Below are 21016 nucleotides of genomic sequence, written 5' to 3'. Positions count from 1 at the left end.
GCAGTGATGATTTGAGCAGACACAGCACATCTCAGAGTCAACCTGGAAACTGTCCCCATCCTCTGCACCCCTGTGGAGCAGGGCAAAGGCACTCTGAGGCACGTGCTGAGGCTGTCTCTGCACAGGGTCCCTTGCCTACCCAGCAGGTGTGCTGGGCCTTGCTATGTCCTGGGTGCTGAGGGTGGTGTGGACTGAACAGGTCATTGTCTCATGGAGCAGGGCAGGAGGCATCAAGATTCCAGCACTGGAAAGAGTGTTTAAAAGCCCAGAGAGCAGTCTGCCCACTAATTCTGCAGATGGCCGTCCACATTCACTTGAATCCTTCTAGAGGCAGGGAGCTCACCACTGTTCCAGTATCCAACTTCTTTAGCAATTACACACTTTCTGGTAAATGTATCAGAACCAAGCACTTTGTCTTCAAGTCACAGAGTCAGCCCTGGCCTTCGAGAACTGATGGACACCTTCTCGGGTCTGAACTGTAGCCAGGCCAGAGCCAGCAGCATAGGTTGGTGATGCTCCAAGGTGCACTTGCCCTCTCCCCGCACTAGGAAGCTGCCTCATGGGGAGCCCTTCTGCCCCAGCAGCTCTGGAACCCTGACTGTATAGCTGACTTACTATTCCTGGATCTCCACCTGGAGCTTCAGGCCTCGCCACTCATCTCTGGATTAGCTCTCTTGGTCTGGATGTCCCACAGTCCCCTCAAATTCTACACATGCAGCCTCTATTCTCCCTCCACCTCCCCACCAAGCACCCTCTTGATCCTGCCTTCTGCAGCTGAGCAACTGGCACCATGTCCACATGGCCAGCCACAGAGATACCTGAGTGTCCTCTTCTGAATCTCCTTCTCCTTCTGCATGCCATCTGCACCCCTGGTCAGTGCTGTCTACCAGGGGGCTCGTGGACTCTTCCTCTCCCCCACCCCCGGTGCCTCTGCTCCAGCCCTCTCCCTGCCTAACACATCCCTGGTCCCAGGGCTCCAGGCTTTCCCTTCTCAGCCATGTCCCTCACTGCTGCTGGGAGGACACCCTGCTGTGTCCTACCTGGCTCAGTAATCTGTGTGCTGACCTATATCAGCTTCAAGCTGAAGGCTCAAGTCTTCAGCAGTGGTTTCCAGAGCCTGGTTCCATTTGGTCCCTGTCCTCTTGTCCAGCTTGTCCATATTCCTAGGTGTGCACGTCTTGCTCTGGCCACAGGGACCCAATCAGAGCCCCAAGTACTGTCCAGCTGCTCAGCCCTCTGAGCTGTGGCATCAGCATTTCCACTTGCAGGCCTCTGTCCTGCTTCTTAGCCTGACTCATCCAGGCATTGCCTCCACAAGTCTCCCAAGACCACTGCTGACACTACCTCCCCAGCCATCAGGTGAGAAGTCCTTCTGCAACTCCTAGAACACTCTGAGTGTGTCTTATGCACTGAGCTGTGGTCACCTCCCCCAACCCCACTGGCCTCATCACTGCTGTCACCTCTTCCACCTGCACCAGCAGAACCAGTAGCCCTTGCAAAGCATTATGTGTTGTGGCCACTAGGGGGAGGAAGCAGCCGTGGCGGGGTCTCAGCGTTTTCTGAGAATCTATTTTCCTGGTCCCTGGCAGAACTTACTGAGGTGTCCTACCTGGGAAAAGGAAGGTTTTATCTTTCTGTCTTTCAGGCTAATTGCATTTTCAGTTTTTTGAAGACTTCTGATGCATAATCATTTTGGTGGGATTATGGGTATCATGTGACTCAAATGTTTTTATTAGTAGCTTCCACACAGTGTTCCCAGAATGTGAAAAATACTGTCTTTGTATGAAATTTTAGATTTCTTTTTTCCAAAGTGTTTGACATGTGTTATTGCGCTGTAAGTATTCAAGCAAGTTTGGTGGTCAGAAGACATATTATGTTGGTTAATGGCCACTTAGGAGACACAGAGGCAGAGCCTGATGGGCTGCCTGTCCACGGAGGGGCCAGGACTCTCCATCCTGGATGCTGCCTGTTGTGGAACAGGACCAAGGCCAGGTGTGAGGCTGCAATGAAGCCTACAGTGTCATGACCCCCTGTTCCCAAGGTCCTTGCCCGTTGCCTGAAGGGGTTTTTGCAAAGCGTCCCAGGGTTTGCCAGGAGTGCCTGTGCTTACCCAGGGAGACAAGGGCCACACTCAGCGTCGTTTTCCATGTCCCCCGGTGTCAGCACAGTGGCCCGGAAGAAGCCCTCACAGTCTTTGTGGCGCCTGCATATCTGGTAGCCTCCTTTGGAAAACTTCTCTGCTGGGCAGGGGACGCAGCCGTAGTCCTCATCTTTGGCGCCATAGCCACAGGACTGGCCAGGGGAAGAGCATAGGGGACACAAGTGAGTACAGCAGCCAAACCACATGAACTCAGCCCATGGTCCTTGGGCAGTGACATGCCACCTGTGTCCAGAAGCTACTCTTGCAGGGCTTTGGTTTCTTGACTTGTCCTAACTGCAAAGTCCCCCAGGAACCAGCTCCCGCTCTGGGCTTGCCCCTCTCCTTGCCACTCTTGGGCTCCAGACCCTGCTTCTCTTCTGAGCATACCTGAGATGAATTCAGCAAGCTGCTGGAGCGTAGGCAATGCGGGTAGCACTTGGTGTCTGACTTTCCTCAGCTCACTACAAGAACCTGACCCTGAAACCCTGGAGGTTTCCCTTAGTGCTTAACAGAACACCCAGGCTTAGCTTGCCCAGAGAGGGAGGGAGACGCAGCACTCAGGAAAAATGTGCTGGTACTGGAGAACATTTCAATCCTGCTTCCAGTCAGATGATCTGACCCCCATTTAATCAGGGTAGAGTGGGAAAATGATCTTTAAAGACATTTCAGAACTCCTGCAAAATCTGTTTTTTAATGCTCAGCTGGTGAGCGCCGTTCCTGAGTGAGTGCTGTTCCTGGGCTCACAGCAGCTCTCACCATCAATCTCAATGTCCAGGGAGTGTGACAGGCTGCGTTGATATACCCTGGCGACCCCTCACACAGCAATGCAGACTGAGGGCAATAATGCTGCAGGCAGGAGGCCTCCCCCGAGAGTGCACCGGGCCCCAGGAGGGGCCTTACCAGGTAGGGCTCCTCCCCCGGCCCACACAGGGGGCACTCCTGGCACAGCCCCGTAGTCTGGTTGTAGTACTCGTTCTCGCCGCAGTTTGAGTATTCTGCTCGCGCCGAGCACATCAGAGACACCTGCCAACAAAGGGGAGTGTTGTGGCCTCCAAGCCTCAGAAATGTGTGTGCCTCCCCCAAGAGTCCAAGGTTGACATAGGAAGGGGCTGCCCTGTGGTGGGACCTTTGCTGGGGTCTTGATCTGGGAAGGTGCTTGCTCGTGAGTGCTCACTGCTGCTAAGTCTCCAGGACTGGTTGATCAGCCAGGAGCCAGTGGAGACTTAGCAGCAGTGAGCACTCACGAGCAGGCACCTTCCCACTGGCCAGCACCCCCAGAACTACCCCTCCTCACCCCCGCTGGCCAAGCCCCATCCCACCATCAAGGCTTGCTCTGAGTTCTCCTCATCTACTCCTCATCTACACACTTGCCAAGGTCATGGAGGAGGTGCCCCTGTCCCTCACTGAGCCTCTAATACGGTGGCTCCTCAGAACACCTTGGTGTCAAGGAGGATGGGGGTGGGGGGCTGAGTCTTCTGGTTCTTTCTCAGCTGCATGACTCCCAAGCACGGGCTCATCACATAGACACTGGGCTGTGTGTATCACACCACAAACGAGCACTCAAGAACTTTTCTATTCATGAGACTCTATGAAGGGACCTACCAACAAGATAAATCTAACTTCAGCCTGGGGCAGAGTTCTGTGCTTTGCAGGCATGGTTTCATTTCACCCTCAGAAGAACCCTGTGAAGGAGGGACTGTGAACAGCATTCCCATTTTATAGCTGAAGAGGCTAAGAAATGGTCCAACCGTCACCAGGATGAGGGTGCTGTGGGGGTAAGGGGCTCAGAACACTTACCACCAGGACAGGGAGCCAGGGTGTCTGTGTGTAGTCCCCCACATGGGCCATCCTCTCCTGAAGGCTCACCTGAAAGACACATGTCATTAACGGGACCCTGGTGGTACCTTCCCGACTGGGGCTCTGGCTACCTTTATTTAACCCCGCTGGATATAAGGTGTCTCCCAGAAAATAGAGGGGAAACCATACACCCTAAAAGATAAGGCAGAAGTGAAGCTGAGGCTATACCCATGCCACTTGGGCTAACTCTGGGGCATGCCCAGGCAGGAGCCTGAGAGGAGGCCGGGAGCACACGGGTCCATGGTGAAGCCCAAGGTTAGTGATGGTGTTTCACGTGCTCAGAGGATTTGGAGAAACCCAGCGTTACATGAACTTTAAGTTTGGAGTCCTCCAGGCTGATCCTGGCCCTTGGGCTTCAGGATACAGGAGGACCCCAGGAAAGACTGACAGGAATCAGATTCTTGTCTGTCCCCCTCCAGATACTCTCCCAGCCCCACGATAAGGTTCTTCCCTCTCTCTGTTAAGAATAGGTCGTCCATCAAAGTGGAGAAGTCCAACAACCTGACTTTACAGTTGAGACAGTGGAAGCCCAGAAAGGTTAAGTGACTTGCCCCAGGTCACACAGCTACTTAAGGGACTGAGCATGGCTGCAGCCCAGGTGTTCAGATGCTTTTACCAATTAATACTACACAAATGCACTGCCTTGAAGGAGGAGTTTTTTGTTGTTGTTGTTCTTTTGCTTGTTTGTTTTTTCACTTTCTGAATGGGTTGTGTGAGGAACCTTCCAGAACCAACCACTGACTCGGACCAGAAGCCCAACTGGGCCATGAAACCCAAACTCCCCAAGACCTTTTACCCTCAGAATCCTCTTGTCCTTAGCAAGCCATCATTGGTCATGAAAACCAGTAACTCCCAATATCACACACAAAAATACCACGAGGAACATATGCCATGATGCACGGGAGCCTTCCCTCCCTTCCTCCTTTTCTTTCAGAAAAGTCCTGCAACATCCTAAAAGCATTAGGGAGAAAAGCAGCCAAAGATTATTAATTAGAAATAAAGAAATTCAGCTGGAGAAGGAGGCAGGAGCTTTGTAAGTCAGCAGCCAGGGGACCCAGGAGGAGAGCAAAAGACCAGGGGGCCCAGTCAGGGGGATCGACACACACACTCTTCTTTTCCAAATCTCCCAGGACTTAAGGGCTTGTTCATTGAGATTTCCGGAAAAAGAGTGGCCCTTTAGGGGATACACCCAATGCCCAAGTCCGTAGAGGAAGGCTGCTAGGGAGCTTCCGTCAGCTGGCCTTCCCGAGGTCCCTAGGGAGCACGCCGGTCCTGCCTCCTGAGTGTGACAGCACGTGCCTCACTCCCGTAAGAAGAGGGTGGGCAGCATCCAGGCAGAGCCTTAAGATAGCATGCTTGTTTACCATTGCAACAAATAAACAGCCAAGAAAAATCCAAAGGAACTTCAGTTTCCTGGAACACCAAGTAGGGCTCTACCACCTGTTGTTGGGTGAGAAAGAAATTGTACGGAAGAATGCCTCCGGGTGTATCTGTAAAGTTTCTAAAAGCATGAAAGCAGATCTGGAGTGATGCCTGCTGAACTTCCAGCAAAGAGTTTTTGGCAGGAACTGAAATCGGATGGGGGTGACCAACGACTGAGTGAGGGTTCCGGGGAATGTTTGGTTTTTATTTCGTGCAGGTCTGTATTGTCTGAACAGTCTACAAGAGTATGAATTCTGTGATAAAGGAAAAAGCGTGTGTTCCTGGCTGCTGAAAGAACAGGCTGGGGAAGGGGGTCCTGGATGTGATTCCAGAGGACAGACCTGATTAGGGTCAGTGGCAAAGCACAGCGGTGGTCCTGGGTCTTTGCTTGGGCCCCTGCTGTTGGCCCAGTCACCTTGGAGGTGTCTCACTTGGTGGAGACCTTCAGGGGGCTTTGTGGGAGGGTTCTGTTTCTAGACCCTCTTGATGAGGTTCAAAAAACTGCCTTTTGCACACACTGCTTGCACTTCAGTGCTGCATTTACCATTTGGAAAACACTAAAGGGACTGAGGCAAGATTAAAAAGCCAGCCACCCCAGCGGTGAACTCGCTGGGTGTTTTCCTTCTAGCAACAGAGCAAGCTGGGGCAGGCAGCAAGGGGAGGTCAGGGTGGTGGCGGGGGGGCAAGGGCAACCTGCAGCCCGCCAGGTGGGGGAGGGTTGGGTGCAAGCAAAGGCCTGAAAGGGAGCTGATAGGAGGGAACTGATCCCCCGCCCAACAGCCCTGGACTTGGCTTCAGGATGGTGGGGTTAGCAGAGATAGGTTTCCACTGAGTCTGTGGATAGGGCCAGAGGCTCTCAGCAGGGCTGGAGGCCTTCCAAGAACCATATGAATGGTTTCTAATTTAATTGACTTCTAATTATAGCTGAGCCTTGGAGGGCTTCCCTGAATAACTGAGAAGGGCTGGGCCTGCTGCACCTTGGTGTCAACCAGGAGCACTTATGGAAAGGCACTTCCGAACTGTTCCCAGGTAAACCCAAGCAGAGAGAAAAGAAAAACAAATAAATAGATACACAAAGTATAACTGAAAGTCTATGGCCTTAGATGTGTTTCATTATTGTTACCAATTATCTGAGAGGGTGAGTGGGACCCAGGGGAGCGTAGGGCAGCTCATGGCTTGGATCCCACTTCTCAGACTACAGATGCAGGCAGGAGGTGGGCCACTGGGCGCCAGGGGTCTAAGTGCTCCGGGCGCCGGGGGTCTAAGTGCTCCCAGTTGTGAGTTCCTGTTTGTTTTGCTTTGGGGATTCCCAATCTCCATCAGTGCCTGCCAATGCTGCTGGGGTATGAAGCCAAGGAGCTGACTGAGGTGGGGCTCCAGCCTGGTGCACACTCCCATATTTGAGCTCCCATATTTGTGACAGTGATGGGGAGAGGGAGCATCTCTCTTAGTCTGTTTTGTGCTTCTAGAACAGAATACCATGAACTGGCTAATGAACTAAAATTTATTTGGGGTTTTGAGACTGGGAAGTCCAAGAGCAAGTGGCTGCATCTGGTTAGGGTCTTCTTTCCATGTCATAGCGTGGCAGAGGGCATCACATGGTGAGAGAGTGCACGGGGGGCCAACCGGTTATAATCAGCCCACTCTCGAGATAACAAACCCACTCCAGCAATGACGACATTGAGTCATTCATGAGGGCAGAGCTGTATGACCTCATCACCTCTCCACCTTTCAAACCTGTTCGCTGATGATTAAGGGATTAAGTTTTTAACACATAAACTGTGGGGAAAAACATTCAAAGCACAGCAGTGTGGAAATGTCTCTTCCCATCCAAGGCAGTCAAGGCTGCTGCTTAACTTGGGGAATAACCAGTTAATGGGTTAGTGACCCAGTTCAGGGGTTATGAAGCCAGTGGCCACCCAGCAGGTTCTGTGAATACACTCTTTTGGAGTCTAGCCACACCTGTTACCTGATGCCTGTGGTTACCTAGTGCCTGTGGCCATTTCATGATATGAGATCCCATGACCAGGTAAGTCTAAATATCTTAAATCTGGCCCTTTATGGAAAAAGTCTGCCCACGCTTGCCTGAATTGACAGCTTCTCTTCCCCCACCTGCTGTCTCCTTCTCTGTCTTTGGCCCTTCCTTCCTCAACTCTGTTTCCATCTGTACACAGCTGTAATCACATCAGTTTACGACTACTGAGCTCAGACCCCTGGCCAGACACCACCGTGGCTTAATCCTCACCATTGCCACTTTGTTGCTCAAAGTGGGCCCTTGGACTAGTAACATCAGCATCACCTGGGAGCTCATTAGAGATGCAGGATCTCAGCCCCACCCAGACCTGCTGTCTGGGATCTGCTTTTCAACCAGATCCACAGGTGGTCTGTGTGCACATTAGCGTTTGAGAAGCGCTGGTCTAGACAACCTCCTATCAACATCTTGCTGGGGTGGGGAGAGAACGTTTAATGTTTAATTAATGTTTAATTCCCTCTGGGAGCCCAGGAAGAAAGCCTTGGCTGGGTCTCTCCCTCTTTAAGTTCTGGTCTTCTTCCAAGGAACAAATGCCGTCATTAGCATCCCTTTTCTTACACACGCATCCTCTGCACTAGACACTACGATTCCCTTACTCTTGTTTGTTAGAGTTCATTCGTTCATTTATTCAACAAAGAGCTGTGAAGCTGCTACCATGTGGCAATCTTACTGGCCCTAGGGGTGGTACCTGCTCTATTGGGCCTTTATCTGTCCAGGGAGCCAGACCTGGAAGACATCATCATACACAAGTTGGGCCCACTCTCCTAGCCGCCCTCCCCTAGACTCAGTCTCCTGCGTTAGCTGCTCTCCTCTTGGAATGGCCTTCACCTTGGAGGTGTGGCTCTGACTCTGTCTCCCCTTGTCACCATGCTGTCTCCAGAGCACAGACAGTGGCCCCTGCAGGAAGAAGGGGGACATCCTTTCTACTGGTCACCACCTTTAGGAGATGCAGTCACTGCCTGAGCTGGCAGATGGCCCAACCTCCAGGACTTCCTATTTTTCCAATCAGTTGGCCCCTGCTTGACTGTGACGATGCTAACCTCTTCCAAAAGATTCTCCCTGAAAGGGCCACACCTCGTACCTGTGGGAAGCAGCTGAGGCTTGGTAGCTGTGGGAAGCCTTGGCAGGCCTAAAGGTTCAAGTTACCTTTTAAAGTCTGTAGGGCGGATGTCCCTTGTGTCTGTGACCCTTTTCTATCCTTCCAGCGTGCTCACCTGGCCTGGCCCAGCAAGACTCACATGCCTGTGTTGACTGCATCATGGAAAAGGAGGGGAGAAGCCTGTGGCTGGCCCACCCAGCTCCATGGGCACAAGCTCCTCCACGGCCAGAGGCAAGGCTCTGGCAGCTGCCTGTGTCTGGGAGATGGCCACAGAGCTGGCTGTGGCTCCCTGCCCACCCAGCACTACTCTCCTACCCCGGCCTCCCACGCTCTCCTTCCTCCAGGAGGACCCCAGGGGAGGCTGCTGGTGGCCTCCTCCCCACACCCACAGGATTCCTTGCTCTTCATCCTCCCTGAGGGCCCCTCCACTTCCCATACACAGACAGACCTCCCTGCCCTGCAGGGAGCCCACAAGGTCATCATCAGAGCAGCTGAATACACTTCCATTTGTTGTGATTTACAGCTCAGAATCTTCCCTGTCTCAGTGGGGTAGTGGTAATTAATGTTAGATTGTGAGGAGAGGGATGCATTCTCTTTCCACTTCTGCTTTAGTTGGATTTGTTTCACGGGAGCAGGAGGAAGGCAGAGAAGGTAGCCTGGAAGGGGCTCTCCCTCCCGCCCCATGCCGCGCTTAGTGTCCTGCTGGCCTTGCCAGCCTGAAGTCCTCAGCGATTTCTGACCCATTTCCATTTTGCACTGGGCCCCACAAATTAAATAGCTGGTCCTGTTCCTGGCCTCTCTGGCCAGGCAGGGGAGGCTCCCCAGGGCTGTGCCAGGGAACAGACACACAGAGCACAGGCCACATGTCTTGTCAAGACCATCCTTCCCAAGGCTGGAGCAGAGGGTGATGCTGAGACAGAAGTGATTGGCAACAGAGCACAACGGCGGGTCCCAGAGCTTCAAATAGCATCACATGGGGGTTTACGAGCAGCAATTCTTCTTTACTACTGCACTGAAAACCTTTCATTTGCAAACTCCCTGGTGAAGATTTCAGGGCTATGAGTGGCAAACTGATCTTTGGCAGCCCGTCAAAGGTGGCAGGCTGTGTCCCTGCATCCTCTCAAGCTCTAAGTCTCTCAAGGGTGTTGCCCACTCCAAACATGTGGATGTAAGTGTGTGCATACACGTGAGTGCATGTGTGAGTACATATGTGTGAGTGTATGTATGTGTACATGTGAGGACATGTGTATGCATGTGTATATGTGAATGTATGTGTGTATAAGGGTATGTGTGTGTTTATATGTATGAATGTATGCATGTGTAAGTGTAAATGTGTGTATGTGTGTGAGTGTATGTGTGTGTTTGAAGGTGTGTGTGTGAGTACGCTTGTATATTAGTATATGTGTGTGTATGTGTGTGTGTCTGTATGTGTGTGTATGTGTATGTTTATGTGTGAGTATATGTGTATATATTCACATATAAATGTGTGAATGAATGTGTATGTGTATGAGTAAGTGTACATGTCTATGAGTGTATGTGTGTATGTGTGTGTATGAGTATATGTGTGTGTAACTATGTATGAGTGTATGCATATGAGTGTATGTGTCTGAATGTATGTGTGTGTGTGACTGTGTGTGTATGTAGCAAACCCAGAAAGGCCCCCCACTTACGGGACCTGCCTGGAGAGGCCTGGGTGAGGCCAAACCAAGTGGCCCTGAGCCCTTGGGTGGGGTCTTCCCAAAAGATGTGGACAGAAGTTGGTTTGAGTTGAAAGTTTGAAATCCAAGTTCCCAAGTTTCCTTTGTTAATTTGAATTGAGATAATATTCAGAAAATAGATATTCTTACACACATAGAACAATAAATATAATTCATGAAACACTTATTTACTTCTAGGTTTTCTTTCGAAGGATCACTACTAATACAAATAAGCATGTTCAATTCTTCAGGACGCTCTATGGATCACTGACTCTTCAGCAGAACCCAGAGAGACAGTAAGAGTATGGAAAAATCAGTATTTCGGACATATCTGTTCACATCTCATCTTTCTATTTGACTCAACTTTGTCCACTAGTCTTTATTTTGCAAACCAGTGATGATGATAATACTTTCTGAAGTGCAGTAGACAGTCAGGGCCTAACACCATTTCTGGTCAAAAGACCAGCATTGTTATTGTTGCTTGTCAGACCAGGTTTGGGCTTCTTGGAATGCTAATCATGTTATGAAGCAGGAGTGTGTGCATTTGTACAGAGCTAGAACTACAGCTGGTGCCCCAGAGAGGAAGGAAGCTCAGGTGCTCTGCACTCTTGGAGGATTGCTCATGAAAATAACATGACTTACAAATATCCATCCAGCAGTTAAGAGGGAGAGCAATTATCCTCATCCTAAAGTCCTGCTGTAAAGATATGTGTTCACAGTTTCATTGAATGCCTCAGAGCTGAAAGGATCTTGTCAAAGAAACAAGCGCAGAGAAGCTTTGAAAAAAATCCCGACTTTTTGCCTTATCAAAATTGAGGGAAACCATTTTCAGGGTGAAATCACAAAAATTATCATAATTAGCACATTGCTTTAAATTACAAAATGTAATTTTTTTCCAGGACTTTTTCTTTTTTGAGACAGAGTCTTGCTCTGTTGTTCAGGCTGGAGTGCAGTGGCACAATCTCGGCTCACTGTAACCTCCGCCTCCCGGGTTCAGGTGATTCTCCTGCCTCAGCCTCCTGAGTAGCTGAGACTACAGGAGCATGCCACCACGCCCGGCTAATTTTTGCATTTTTAGTAGAGATGTGGTTTCACCATGCTGACCAGGCGGGTCTTGAACTCCTGACCTCATGATCTGCCCTCCTCAGCCTCCTAAAGTGCTGGAATTACAGGTGTGAGTCACTGCGTCCAGCCTCTCTGGGACTCTTATATAAGCATATTAACATGAAGTTTTGTTAAAACATGATAGCAGCCACTCTCCAGCCCTTTAATATACATGCCACTCATCCTTCCATTTTTTTTTTTTTTTTTTGCTTTGTTTTGTTTTGAGACAGCGTCTCTCTCTGTTTCCCAGGCTAGAGTGCAGTGACACGACCTCAACTCACTGCAACCTCCGCCTCCCAGGTTCAAGCTATTCTCCTGCTTCAGCCTCCTTAGTAGCTGGGCCTATAGTCATAAACTAGCAAACCTGGCTAATTTTTGTATTTTGAGTAGAGACGGGATTTCATAATGTTGGCCAGGCTGGTCTCAAACTCACCTCAAGTGATTCGCCTGCCTTGATCTCCCAAAGTGCTGTTAACCTGTCCATTTGCCCATGCATGCTTCCATCCATCCATCCATGTGTTTATCTCTCCATCCATCTGTTCATCCGTCCATCTGTCCATCTACCATGCACGCAATATTTATTCAGCACCTGCTATAGGCCAGGCTGAGCAACAAACAAATCTACACTATTCCACGCTGATTGCCTTCACAATTTGGTGGAGACCATGAGAAAGGCAACCACAACACAGTGGGGAATGAGTGACGGTGCTGTGGGAGCACACAGTGTGTGGTATGGGGGAAACCTGACCAGGTGGGGAGGACAGGAGGACTGTCCCAAATCCCAAGAAGGGATGATGGCTAGGAGTTAGCCAGGAATCACAATGGAAAAGTAGAGAGAAAGAGGGAACATCGTGGACTAGGGCTGGGAGGAGGAGAACATGTCCCGTTAGGAACTGTAGTCATAGCGTATCCCCTCTAGGGCCACTGCTATACCCTCTTGTCCCAGATGAATGAGTTACTTGTTGAACTGCATCCTGATAAAACCAAGAACTCTTTCTTGTTTTCCACCAATGGGCTACTGCACTAGTTCCTCCCTCAGCTCTTGTCTTCATTTCTTTGCTCTTGGTTGTTCAGAGATATTTGGAAAGCAATACTTTCAGCCCACCCTGTCTCTCCCAGACCCAGCCATTCCTGTGGATCTGGACTCCACTAGAGAACAGAATGTTGGCACCTTAAAATATTTGCAGTGTGATGGAGACGAGGTCTCCTGCATGCGCGTGCCTTAGTGACACTGATTCTGCTTCACAACAAAAGCAAAACAAGAACATAATCCTTAATCCCTGAAAGACATGCTGCTAGAATCCCAAGCTATGTCAGCCAGACAGAAGACATCAATTTGGCAGTGATGATACCCTCTAAGTTAAGGAAGTTGAAGAAGATGAACCATCTATTGGCACCGGGATCAATAAAGTCTAAAGTAGTACATTGCGGGCAATGACGGGAGGAGGCAGTGAAGATGACTGCTGTTACTACCTGTCCCAAGGGCCTGCAGAGGGCTTGCTGCTCCTCTCAGGCTGGCTGTTGTGGGTAATTCAGAAGGTGTCCACATGGATGGTGGAGGCCAAGCCTCCCAGAATAGGTGGGAGGGTCTGAAGGGGAAGGTGGAGGGAGAGAGGACACACAGGGATGCTGTCCCTCTCCTCTATGTGAGCTCCTCTATGGCTGAGCTTGCCCTTGTTTCCCCTACTCTGCAGCTCCCGCCCCCCACTCCCCACCTCAGCTGCCCCTTTGAGGCCACTATGAGCCCAGGGAGTAGTCGGACTCTCAGTGTGTGGCCTGTGCACTCTGGGCTCCCCTGGGCCATGCCAGAGCCCTGGATGGGGCAGCGGTGAGGGCAGCCAGGCTCTCTGCTCCTCCTCTGTATCAAGCATCTATTCCCATTGTCACACAATGTGAATGTGGAATCATGGGCAGAATAACAAAGAAGCAGCTTCTGAGCAAAGACTAAGCACAATTACAACACGTCACACCACGCGATGATGTGGGGCTGAATGGGGCAGGTTTCCAGGGGCAACAGTGGAAAACGATGACAGCGGAGTTCTGAGTCTGCACGTCCCCCAAGAACCTAAAAGTTGTTGTCCTGATTAATGGTGCAGATTTTTGTATTCTTATTGCTAAGAGAATAGTTTGAAAAATAATCAGCTTTATTGAGTTGAAATTAACTTGCAATAAGCTTTACATATTTCCAGTTAGAGGTGGAAGACTTTGATAATGTATATACACCCCATGTGGCTTGGTACAGAGCCCAGCTCTTCTAGAGAGTCTCTTGTGCCCTCCAGCATCAATCTGCCCCACCCTGGGCTGTCGCTGGTCATCACTATAAATTTAAACTGATTTTGCTTGTTCTAGATCTTCACATACATGGAATCAGGCAGCTGGCTTCTTTCACTGAATATAATACCCGTAATGTGTCTGTGTTGTGGGAATTAGGACTGCAGTTCTTTTTATTGCGGAATCGTATTCCACTGCATTTGTAAACCACAATATTTCTCTATTTGCCCATTCCATTTGTTTTTGTTAAGACTACATGCATAAAATGGTTTTCGGTTGTTTTCTGGACCTGGGCAGTCCTGACCTTGCTTTCGATGTCAGTGACTAAAATATGAGGCAGGTTCCAAGGGGTTGCCCTTGGCTTTTGTCTGTATCTTCTCTGGCTGGACGAGAGACCTTATAGCTCACAGCCTTCCTTCCAGTCACCAGGGCAAGGCAGAGGCACCGAGATTCCAAACAACTTCCCCTGAGCTGTTCTCCTTGAGGGTCTTCCTGGCGACCCTGCCTGGCCACCTGGCAGCTGCCATGGAGGTTACACTCAGCTCTGAGGGTCCCCTGCACCAGCCATGGTCATGGCCAATAGGGAGGGATCGAAGGAGAAGGAAAACAATCTCCTTGGCCCAGAGCCACCCAGGGACTATTTCTCAAAAAGTCACTTCCAAAAAATGGTATGTTGTCTTACAACAACCTGACTGCCATTGTAAATAATCACCCTCAACACAAGCCTTCTGTCCTAGGATGTGTGTTATGCTTGCACACAAAATTGGCTCAGAGGAGAAGCAAACAGCCCATGTGTGAGGCCCTCACTGCCCAAGGGCATTTCTGCCCTGGTCCCAGCAGCCTCTTCCCAGCCTCAGTGAACATGTGTGCCCAAGGAGGCAGGTGGGAGCTTATCAGGTCACAGCCAGCAAAGTTCTGCTGCACGGAGAGACCTGTTCACGCCATGGTTCCCTGCTGGCTAAGGAAGGCGGCTGTCTTTCAGGTGCCTCTTATGTGATGGAAACTACACAGATGCCTAAGAGAAACTTCCTTGGGGCTTCTTCTGGAACCTGTTTAGGAGCAGAGCTGCAGGTGTGTGCTAGGGGCAGAGGCCCCATTTCTCAGTCTGCTGAGCTATTCATGAAGAGCTAATCCAGGGCAGACTTGTCATTAAACCTCCCCAGCATTGCAAGGGAGGCACTCACTACTCTCCACTAATCTGCCGCATGCAGTCAATGGCGGTTCAGAGAGGGTAAGCGACTTGCTACGGTCACACAGACAGAGGTGGGAGAGCACAGGCACAACCCCCGATCTGCTCGACTTTCTATCCTTCTACACAGCTTTGGGAACAGAGGCCCGGGGAGCCAAGAGAAAGGCTGGCAATGGCCAAGGTTTAGGGGAAGGGCACCCAGTGAGTCAAGAGGCCTGGGTGTGGAGACATGGACTTGGTTCCATCCCACCCCTGTGGACCTGTGGCAGTTGGAAAGTTCTTGACAAGGCCAGGTGAACCATGATGAACCATGGGGACAGGAGGGGGCAGCATCCCCATCTCCCTCCCGTTCTAGAAGACATAAATGGTGGCTTCACTTTGTGAATCTGCGCTGAGTGAGGCCACGAGGCAGGCGATTCTGCTACCTGCTTCTCACACCAGAGGGCTTTGACGATGTCAGGAGCCCTGCGGTTCCAGTGCGTTCCTCTTCCCACCTCTCTTTTCACAAGAAGCCAGCTTAGCTCCCAGGCACAACCCTGGCCATCTAGACTCTCATGAAGGTTCATGCCCTGAGAACTTCAGGAGGGGGTATGCTAAGAAAACTTAACGGCAGCAACAAAAACATTTTCATGCGCCCAGTCTTTTAGGTTTGAGTGGGTAGGACTTTTGTTTGTTTGTTCTGAACTATTTAATAGATGGATTTTCTCCCTGTTCCTAATCCTGGGATTAGACAATGTCTTCCCGGCCTCTTCGCTGATGTGGAGTTAACCCGGCACATGGTGTTTCACCAGGCAGGTGACCTGGATGGCACCGGGCTATAAATTACCATTAAATGTCCCTTTCAGAGTGGGCTTTTTCTTTCTCCCTTACATTCGAGTCCCAGCAGGAAGCAAGTAACTCATAAATTTGGATCCTTCCTGTCAATCTCAGGGTCTTGCTCTACCGGTTTGAAAGAGAATTCGTTTTTTCATCGTTCTCTTTTCAAGTACAGTAACGGGAAGGCCTTGAGAAGGGCAAGCTTAGCAAAGGCACCTCCAGGTTTAGCTGGAGCACCCGTGACACATCTGCTCCAACTCCAAAGGGCTCAGCTGCACCCTGGGAGAGACGGAGGGGAGGCTTTCTATCCCTCAGTGCTTGGGGATCATTGGGGCTCAGAGGAAAATCTTTTATTTCTGGCTCACTTCATTCTTTCTACAGTTAAGTTATGCATTAATGGGATACAGATTAAACTGCAATCCCACTGTATTCATCTCCCTACCCCATGCCTTTTTTTTCAAGGTGAAAGAGTTGATGTCACTACTGAAGCCCTGGACAAACTTTTTGAAAAGGAGATTGGGAGTGGGAGCATTGTCCTTGCTGGAGCCGGTGGTGACTAGTCCGAATGATCCAGAACCAGTGTGACATGGGGCAGTCACCATGGGCTTGGGAGGACTCACTTCTGAGCATAACAAAATGTCCAGAGTGAAGACTCTTCGTATTTTCCATGGCATGGTGTAACAGCAGCCATTTTTTTCTCGGCTTTTTCTTGGTGGCTGGTGTCTGCTCTCCAGTTTGGGGAGACGAATCCATGGGCTTGAGCATCCCTCCTTTTTCCAGGCTGCTCTGTGGTGCCCTGCAGTACACCCCAGGCTGGGCAGAGGGCTGGACGCCAGCCCGGGGCTGAGCAGACTAGAATTGCTCTGAGCCTGTGACATGCCATTTCCACCTGCTGCACCTCCATTAACTTGCTTCCAAAACAAGGAGACAGGTTTTCCTGCTCACTCATTTCTCAGAGGGTAAACTGAGATGAATGCATATGGCAGTGTTTTGAATGTTAGAGGCTTGATGAAGACTATTTTCTCAGGAATGTGCACATGCAATTGCTATCCAGCCAGGTAGGAGCTAACACTCTGTTCCTGCCTCTGTTTGGCAGGAATGGTAAATTCTTTCAGATAATTTTAAATAGTCTGACTATGGCTGTGGCAATCATGGTCATGGAGCTGACACTGTTGCCTCTAACTTCATGGGGCTGTTAATCCGGCTGTGGGTGAAGCAGGCTCTCCTGGATTGATAGTAGGCTCCTTCACAAGCAGTCCTGGCCCACATTCCTGCCCTCAGCAGACATTATCAAGTCCTGCTGGGCTAAGCATTGGGGTGGGGAATAGGGTGGGCACAGGCAGCAAAACCAGGAGAGGCCCTGGGCCCTGGTGTCTTGGCCTGGGTGGGAGGGGCTGTAGTACTCCCGCCATGCAGAGGAGGGAGCTGCAGCACAAGAGCTGGTTTCAGACCTTCCTGAGGTCACAGAGTCAACAAGAGGGCTTAGCTGAGAGTTGACTGAAGAGGCCAAGCTTCTAATCACAGGCCAGGAGGTGTGGTCCCCACCACCTGCAGGCCCCAGAGCAGCTGATGCCGGGGAGGTGCTTTGAGCCCTTTGATGTGAGCATAAGGTCTAGGGTGTACCTGCTTGGATGTTTCCTGTGGTGCAAAGGACAACGTTTCCACAATCACCGTGTTACACCAGACTAGTGATTTTTAAAAGTTGCTCCCTGATGTCTGGCTTGCATTGTACAGTCTGGTGCTTTCTGCCCTTGAACGTGCAAGGGAGTTGTGACTATGCATGCAGGTGTTGCCTGTCCGTGAGGCAGCCCAGGGAGCTAGATCCTGTGTGGGGACCAACAGCTATAGGGCACTCAGCCAAGCTCAGCGTGGGTGGGGGGCCGAGCTCCCCGTCCTGGGGCACTGTGTATTCCAGGGGCCAATGGGATGCTATGCCACTAAGTTCAAGCATGTAACATTTAAAGACATCTTTTATTAGGTGTTTCATTATGCATCTTACTACCCCAGCAGTTCCAAGGCCATATATTTATCCCCATGCCAAGAGCCCCCAGGCAATGCCAAAGCATTTTGAACTAGAGTAAGCTGGTACTAAAATAAAATTAAAAATTGTTTTAAAGCCTTGAGACTTATTAATTTATTAAATCACTAAAAAAGGACAATGTCTCTGGGTCTTAATAGGAGCCAAGAAAGGATTGGATGGATGGATAAGCTAGGCTTGTTGGCACTGCCTACATTTTAAATGCCAGTCATTAAGAACGCCAGGAAAAAGGACTGGAAATAAATGGAAAATAAAAATGCAGCTAACGTTATAAAAATTTGAGATCTATTTATTTCTAAATGCCATGGATCCCAAATGGACAAAGTATGACATATGCACACAATGAAATATTCCTTGGCCTTAGAAAGGAAAGACTTTCTGACACGTGCTACAGCGTGCATGAACCTTGAGGACATTTTGCTAAGTAAGATAAACCAGTCATGAAAGGACAAATATCATGTCATCCCACTTGTATGAGGTCCCAGATAGTCAGATTCAAAGAGACAGAAAGTAGAATGTGGGTTGCCAGGGGCAGATGCTACTTTATCATGAAGGTGCCTATTGTATCCTATGCTTCCATCTGACCCTTCTTCAAAGTAAAAGATAGTTCAATCAGAGTAATGACCCAGTTGCATTTTCTCACTCCATTTTCTGCACTGGTACTGGCAGCATCAGTCCTCAGGCATGAAGGAATCTGCCATTCAGAACAGCTACCAAGTAACTGATGTCTCCAAGACACAGCAGCCCCTTCTCCTGGCAGTCCTCCATACCCTGTGAAATGTGATCAGAGTGTGTCCCAGCAGCTGAGAGGAACCGTCAGGTACAGAATGCACCAGGGCATGATCAGGTATCTTCAGCCTCCCCTAACTTTATCACAGGCCCTTCAGATACGCCCCCAAACCCATGTCAATACCTACAGGTGACAGTGACAGAAGTAGCACCTGGGACAACACACATCTGAGTGTGTTCAGCATCGCCCTGTGCCAGCTCACCATGGGGCTTGGTAAAGACTTGCAGAGCTGAATTATGCACAAAGACAATCACAGCTTCACTGCAGTCTCAACCTCTGAAGCTCAAGTGATTCACCCACCTCAGCCTCCTGAGTAGCTGGATTTATTGCAACACCATGCCTGGCTAATTTTTAAAATTTTTTGTAGAGATGAGGTTTCCCCATGTTGCCCACACTGATGTTGTACTCCTGGGCTCAAGTAATCCATCCACCTTGGCCTCCCAAAGTGCTAGGATTACAAGTGTGAAGTCACTGAGCCTGGCTAGCATAGGCTATCTTTAATAAAAGCAATAAAACAATTATTTTAAAGAGAAAAGCAATGCATTAATATTCACGTGCACGATATCTGACAATTTTGGTTTTCAGTCAGTGGGAAGATATGGCTTTGGCATCTTGTGCTGACAAACATCTGTGTTTGGCCTGAGGCTACAGTTGGCTCTGAATGATGGTGGCTACTGCACCCACAACTCTGTGGGGACATCCACTTCCTGCTGCCATCGAGACTTAGGAAACAGCCTCCAAACCAGTGCATGACTTGCAATTAATTGCATCATGAAATCTTTTTTTTTCTTTTCTAAAAATGTGATGAGATTTCTTCCTCTAACTCATAAAATGAAATTATCTGAGGTGGGAGGATTGGTTTGGGGGCTGCAGGAACTAATCACCCAACCAGAGAGCCCCTGCACCCCGGTCCTGTGTGCCATATGGAACATGCATGTCCTTATTTCTTCTCAAACTCCAAAGAGTAAGAGTGACTCAGTTAAGATGATGACGTATTCAGCCTATGATTTATCATGGGCTAGGTCTTCACCATGCCTTAGAAGTAGATGTGACTGGAAAATCACCTCCGAGTAATATGTCCCTTCCAAATCAAAGATTCTATGAGCTCATGGAGGCCAATGCTCTCATTTCCTGAGGATTTTGAAGTAACGAAAGTTTGGGAGTAAGGGGAACTATGGAGACAGGGTGCAGCAAACCGGACAAACCAATCGTCAGATGGTTTATTCACTGAGCGCGGCCTGGGCATGGTGCCATGGGGAGGGGCACTTGTGACTCCAGCAGGGGCCTTCTGGCTAAAGAGTGAATGCAGCACACATAGGGACATGTCCCGCCATATAAGGCAGAACAGAAGACAGCCATCTAAGATGTCATGTCTCCTCCTTCCTTCCTTCCGTCCCTCCTTTCTTTTTCTTTCTTTCCCTTTCTCTCTCTGTCTTTCTTTCTGTCTTTCTGTCTTCCTTTCTTTTGGCAGGGGGTCTCACTCTGTCACCCAGGCTGGAGTGCCATGATGCAATCAAGCATAGTTCACTGCAGCATCAAACTTTTGGGCTCAAATTATCCTCCCGCCTCAGCCTCAAGAGGAGCTGGGACTACAGGTGCATGCCACTGCCTCTGGATAATTTAGATGTGATGTCTTTATGTAGATCATGTTGTATTTTTGCTTATAAGGGCTGGTGGTGTTTAAGAGCACATGAGCCATCCAGGGCCAGATCAACTAGGGAAGCACAAGTGATTATTTATTCGTTCGTATTCTGACATGATGTGGCTGAAAGACGGACAGGGTGTGACTTCATCCTGCACACCACAAGGCTCCAAGTCTGTACTCTGGACGTGACACAAAGCAATGTGCTGTCTCATCTGCTCTGCTGGAGTTGCCCTCAGCTCTCTCCAGGTCCCTGCCTTTGCTCCCTTCCTGAGTCCAGTTCCCCAGGAATCAAACTTTGGTCTGGAGATAAAAGTGCAAGATATTCATCAGAAAGCTTTGGAATCAACACTGTGGGCAGAAGGGGCAGTACATTTCCAGCACAGGGATGGCCCTACAGAGCTGTCCTGAACTGGAGCAAGGGGCCCAGGCCTTCACACATCGACATCAATCAAACCCCCAGGAAGGGGTGTGACCTTGCGTGAGGCAGGCTTCTTCCTCCAAGTGCGGCTGCCAGGTGGGGGACTCAGCTGCAGCCTCTGTCTGCCGTCCATCATCCAGTATCTGGAAGCATTGATGTGTTTGAAGGTGCCACCTGCAAGGAATGCCTCTCATAATCCAGTTATTTCTTGTGCTTGCTTCCCAGGCTGCCCTGGGGGTTTCTCAGCGTCCAGAGAGGATTCTATGTAGCTTGAAGCTCTTTTTCAGAAACACCTTTTCCCCCTTCTCCTGGTTATATGAGCTTGGTTCCTCCTATAGCAGTTGTGCCTTGAAGGGTATCAGCATCTGTCTTCTGCATTTGTCCAGGCCACTGCCATCTAATTTCAATGACCAGACTACTGTACAGGTATTGAAGAAACTCTGAACTTAGCAGATGGTCACAAAGAGCGGAACTGTCAGTTATTTCTGTTAGCGGGGC

General features: G+C 49.8%; 1 protein-coding gene across 6 annotated transcripts in view; it reads right to left on the bottom strand.

The window, feature by feature from the left end:
- EDAR (ectodysplasin A receptor) overlaps positions 1 to 21016 on the bottom strand; it is a 90435-nt gene that overhangs the window by 32869 nt on the left and 36550 nt on the right. For all 6 annotated transcript variants that reach the window (XM_078348887.1, XM_035271860.3, XM_078348888.1 and 3 more), the window contains exons 2-4: positions 3938 to 4006; positions 3041 to 3163; positions 2111 to 2292 (exon numbers count right to left, since the gene is read on the bottom strand). In XM_078348887.1, the coding sequence (XP_078205013.1) occupies positions 2111 to 2292; positions 3041 to 3163; positions 3938 to 3988 (356 nt within the window). In that variant the 5' untranslated portion in view covers positions 3989 to 4006. The remainder of the gene's footprint in view (positions 1 to 2110; positions 2293 to 3040; positions 3164 to 3937; positions 4007 to 21016) is intronic.

This window comes from Callithrix jacchus, chromosome 14 (genome assembly GCF_049354715.1).
Source record: "Callithrix jacchus isolate 240 chromosome 14, calJac240_pri, whole genome shotgun sequence".
Classification (NCBI taxonomy): Eukaryota; Metazoa; Chordata; class Mammalia; order Primates; family Cebidae; genus Callithrix; species Callithrix jacchus.
Note: the sequence above shows the minus strand (reverse complement) of the source record. Positions and strands in the feature narration are given on the sequence as shown.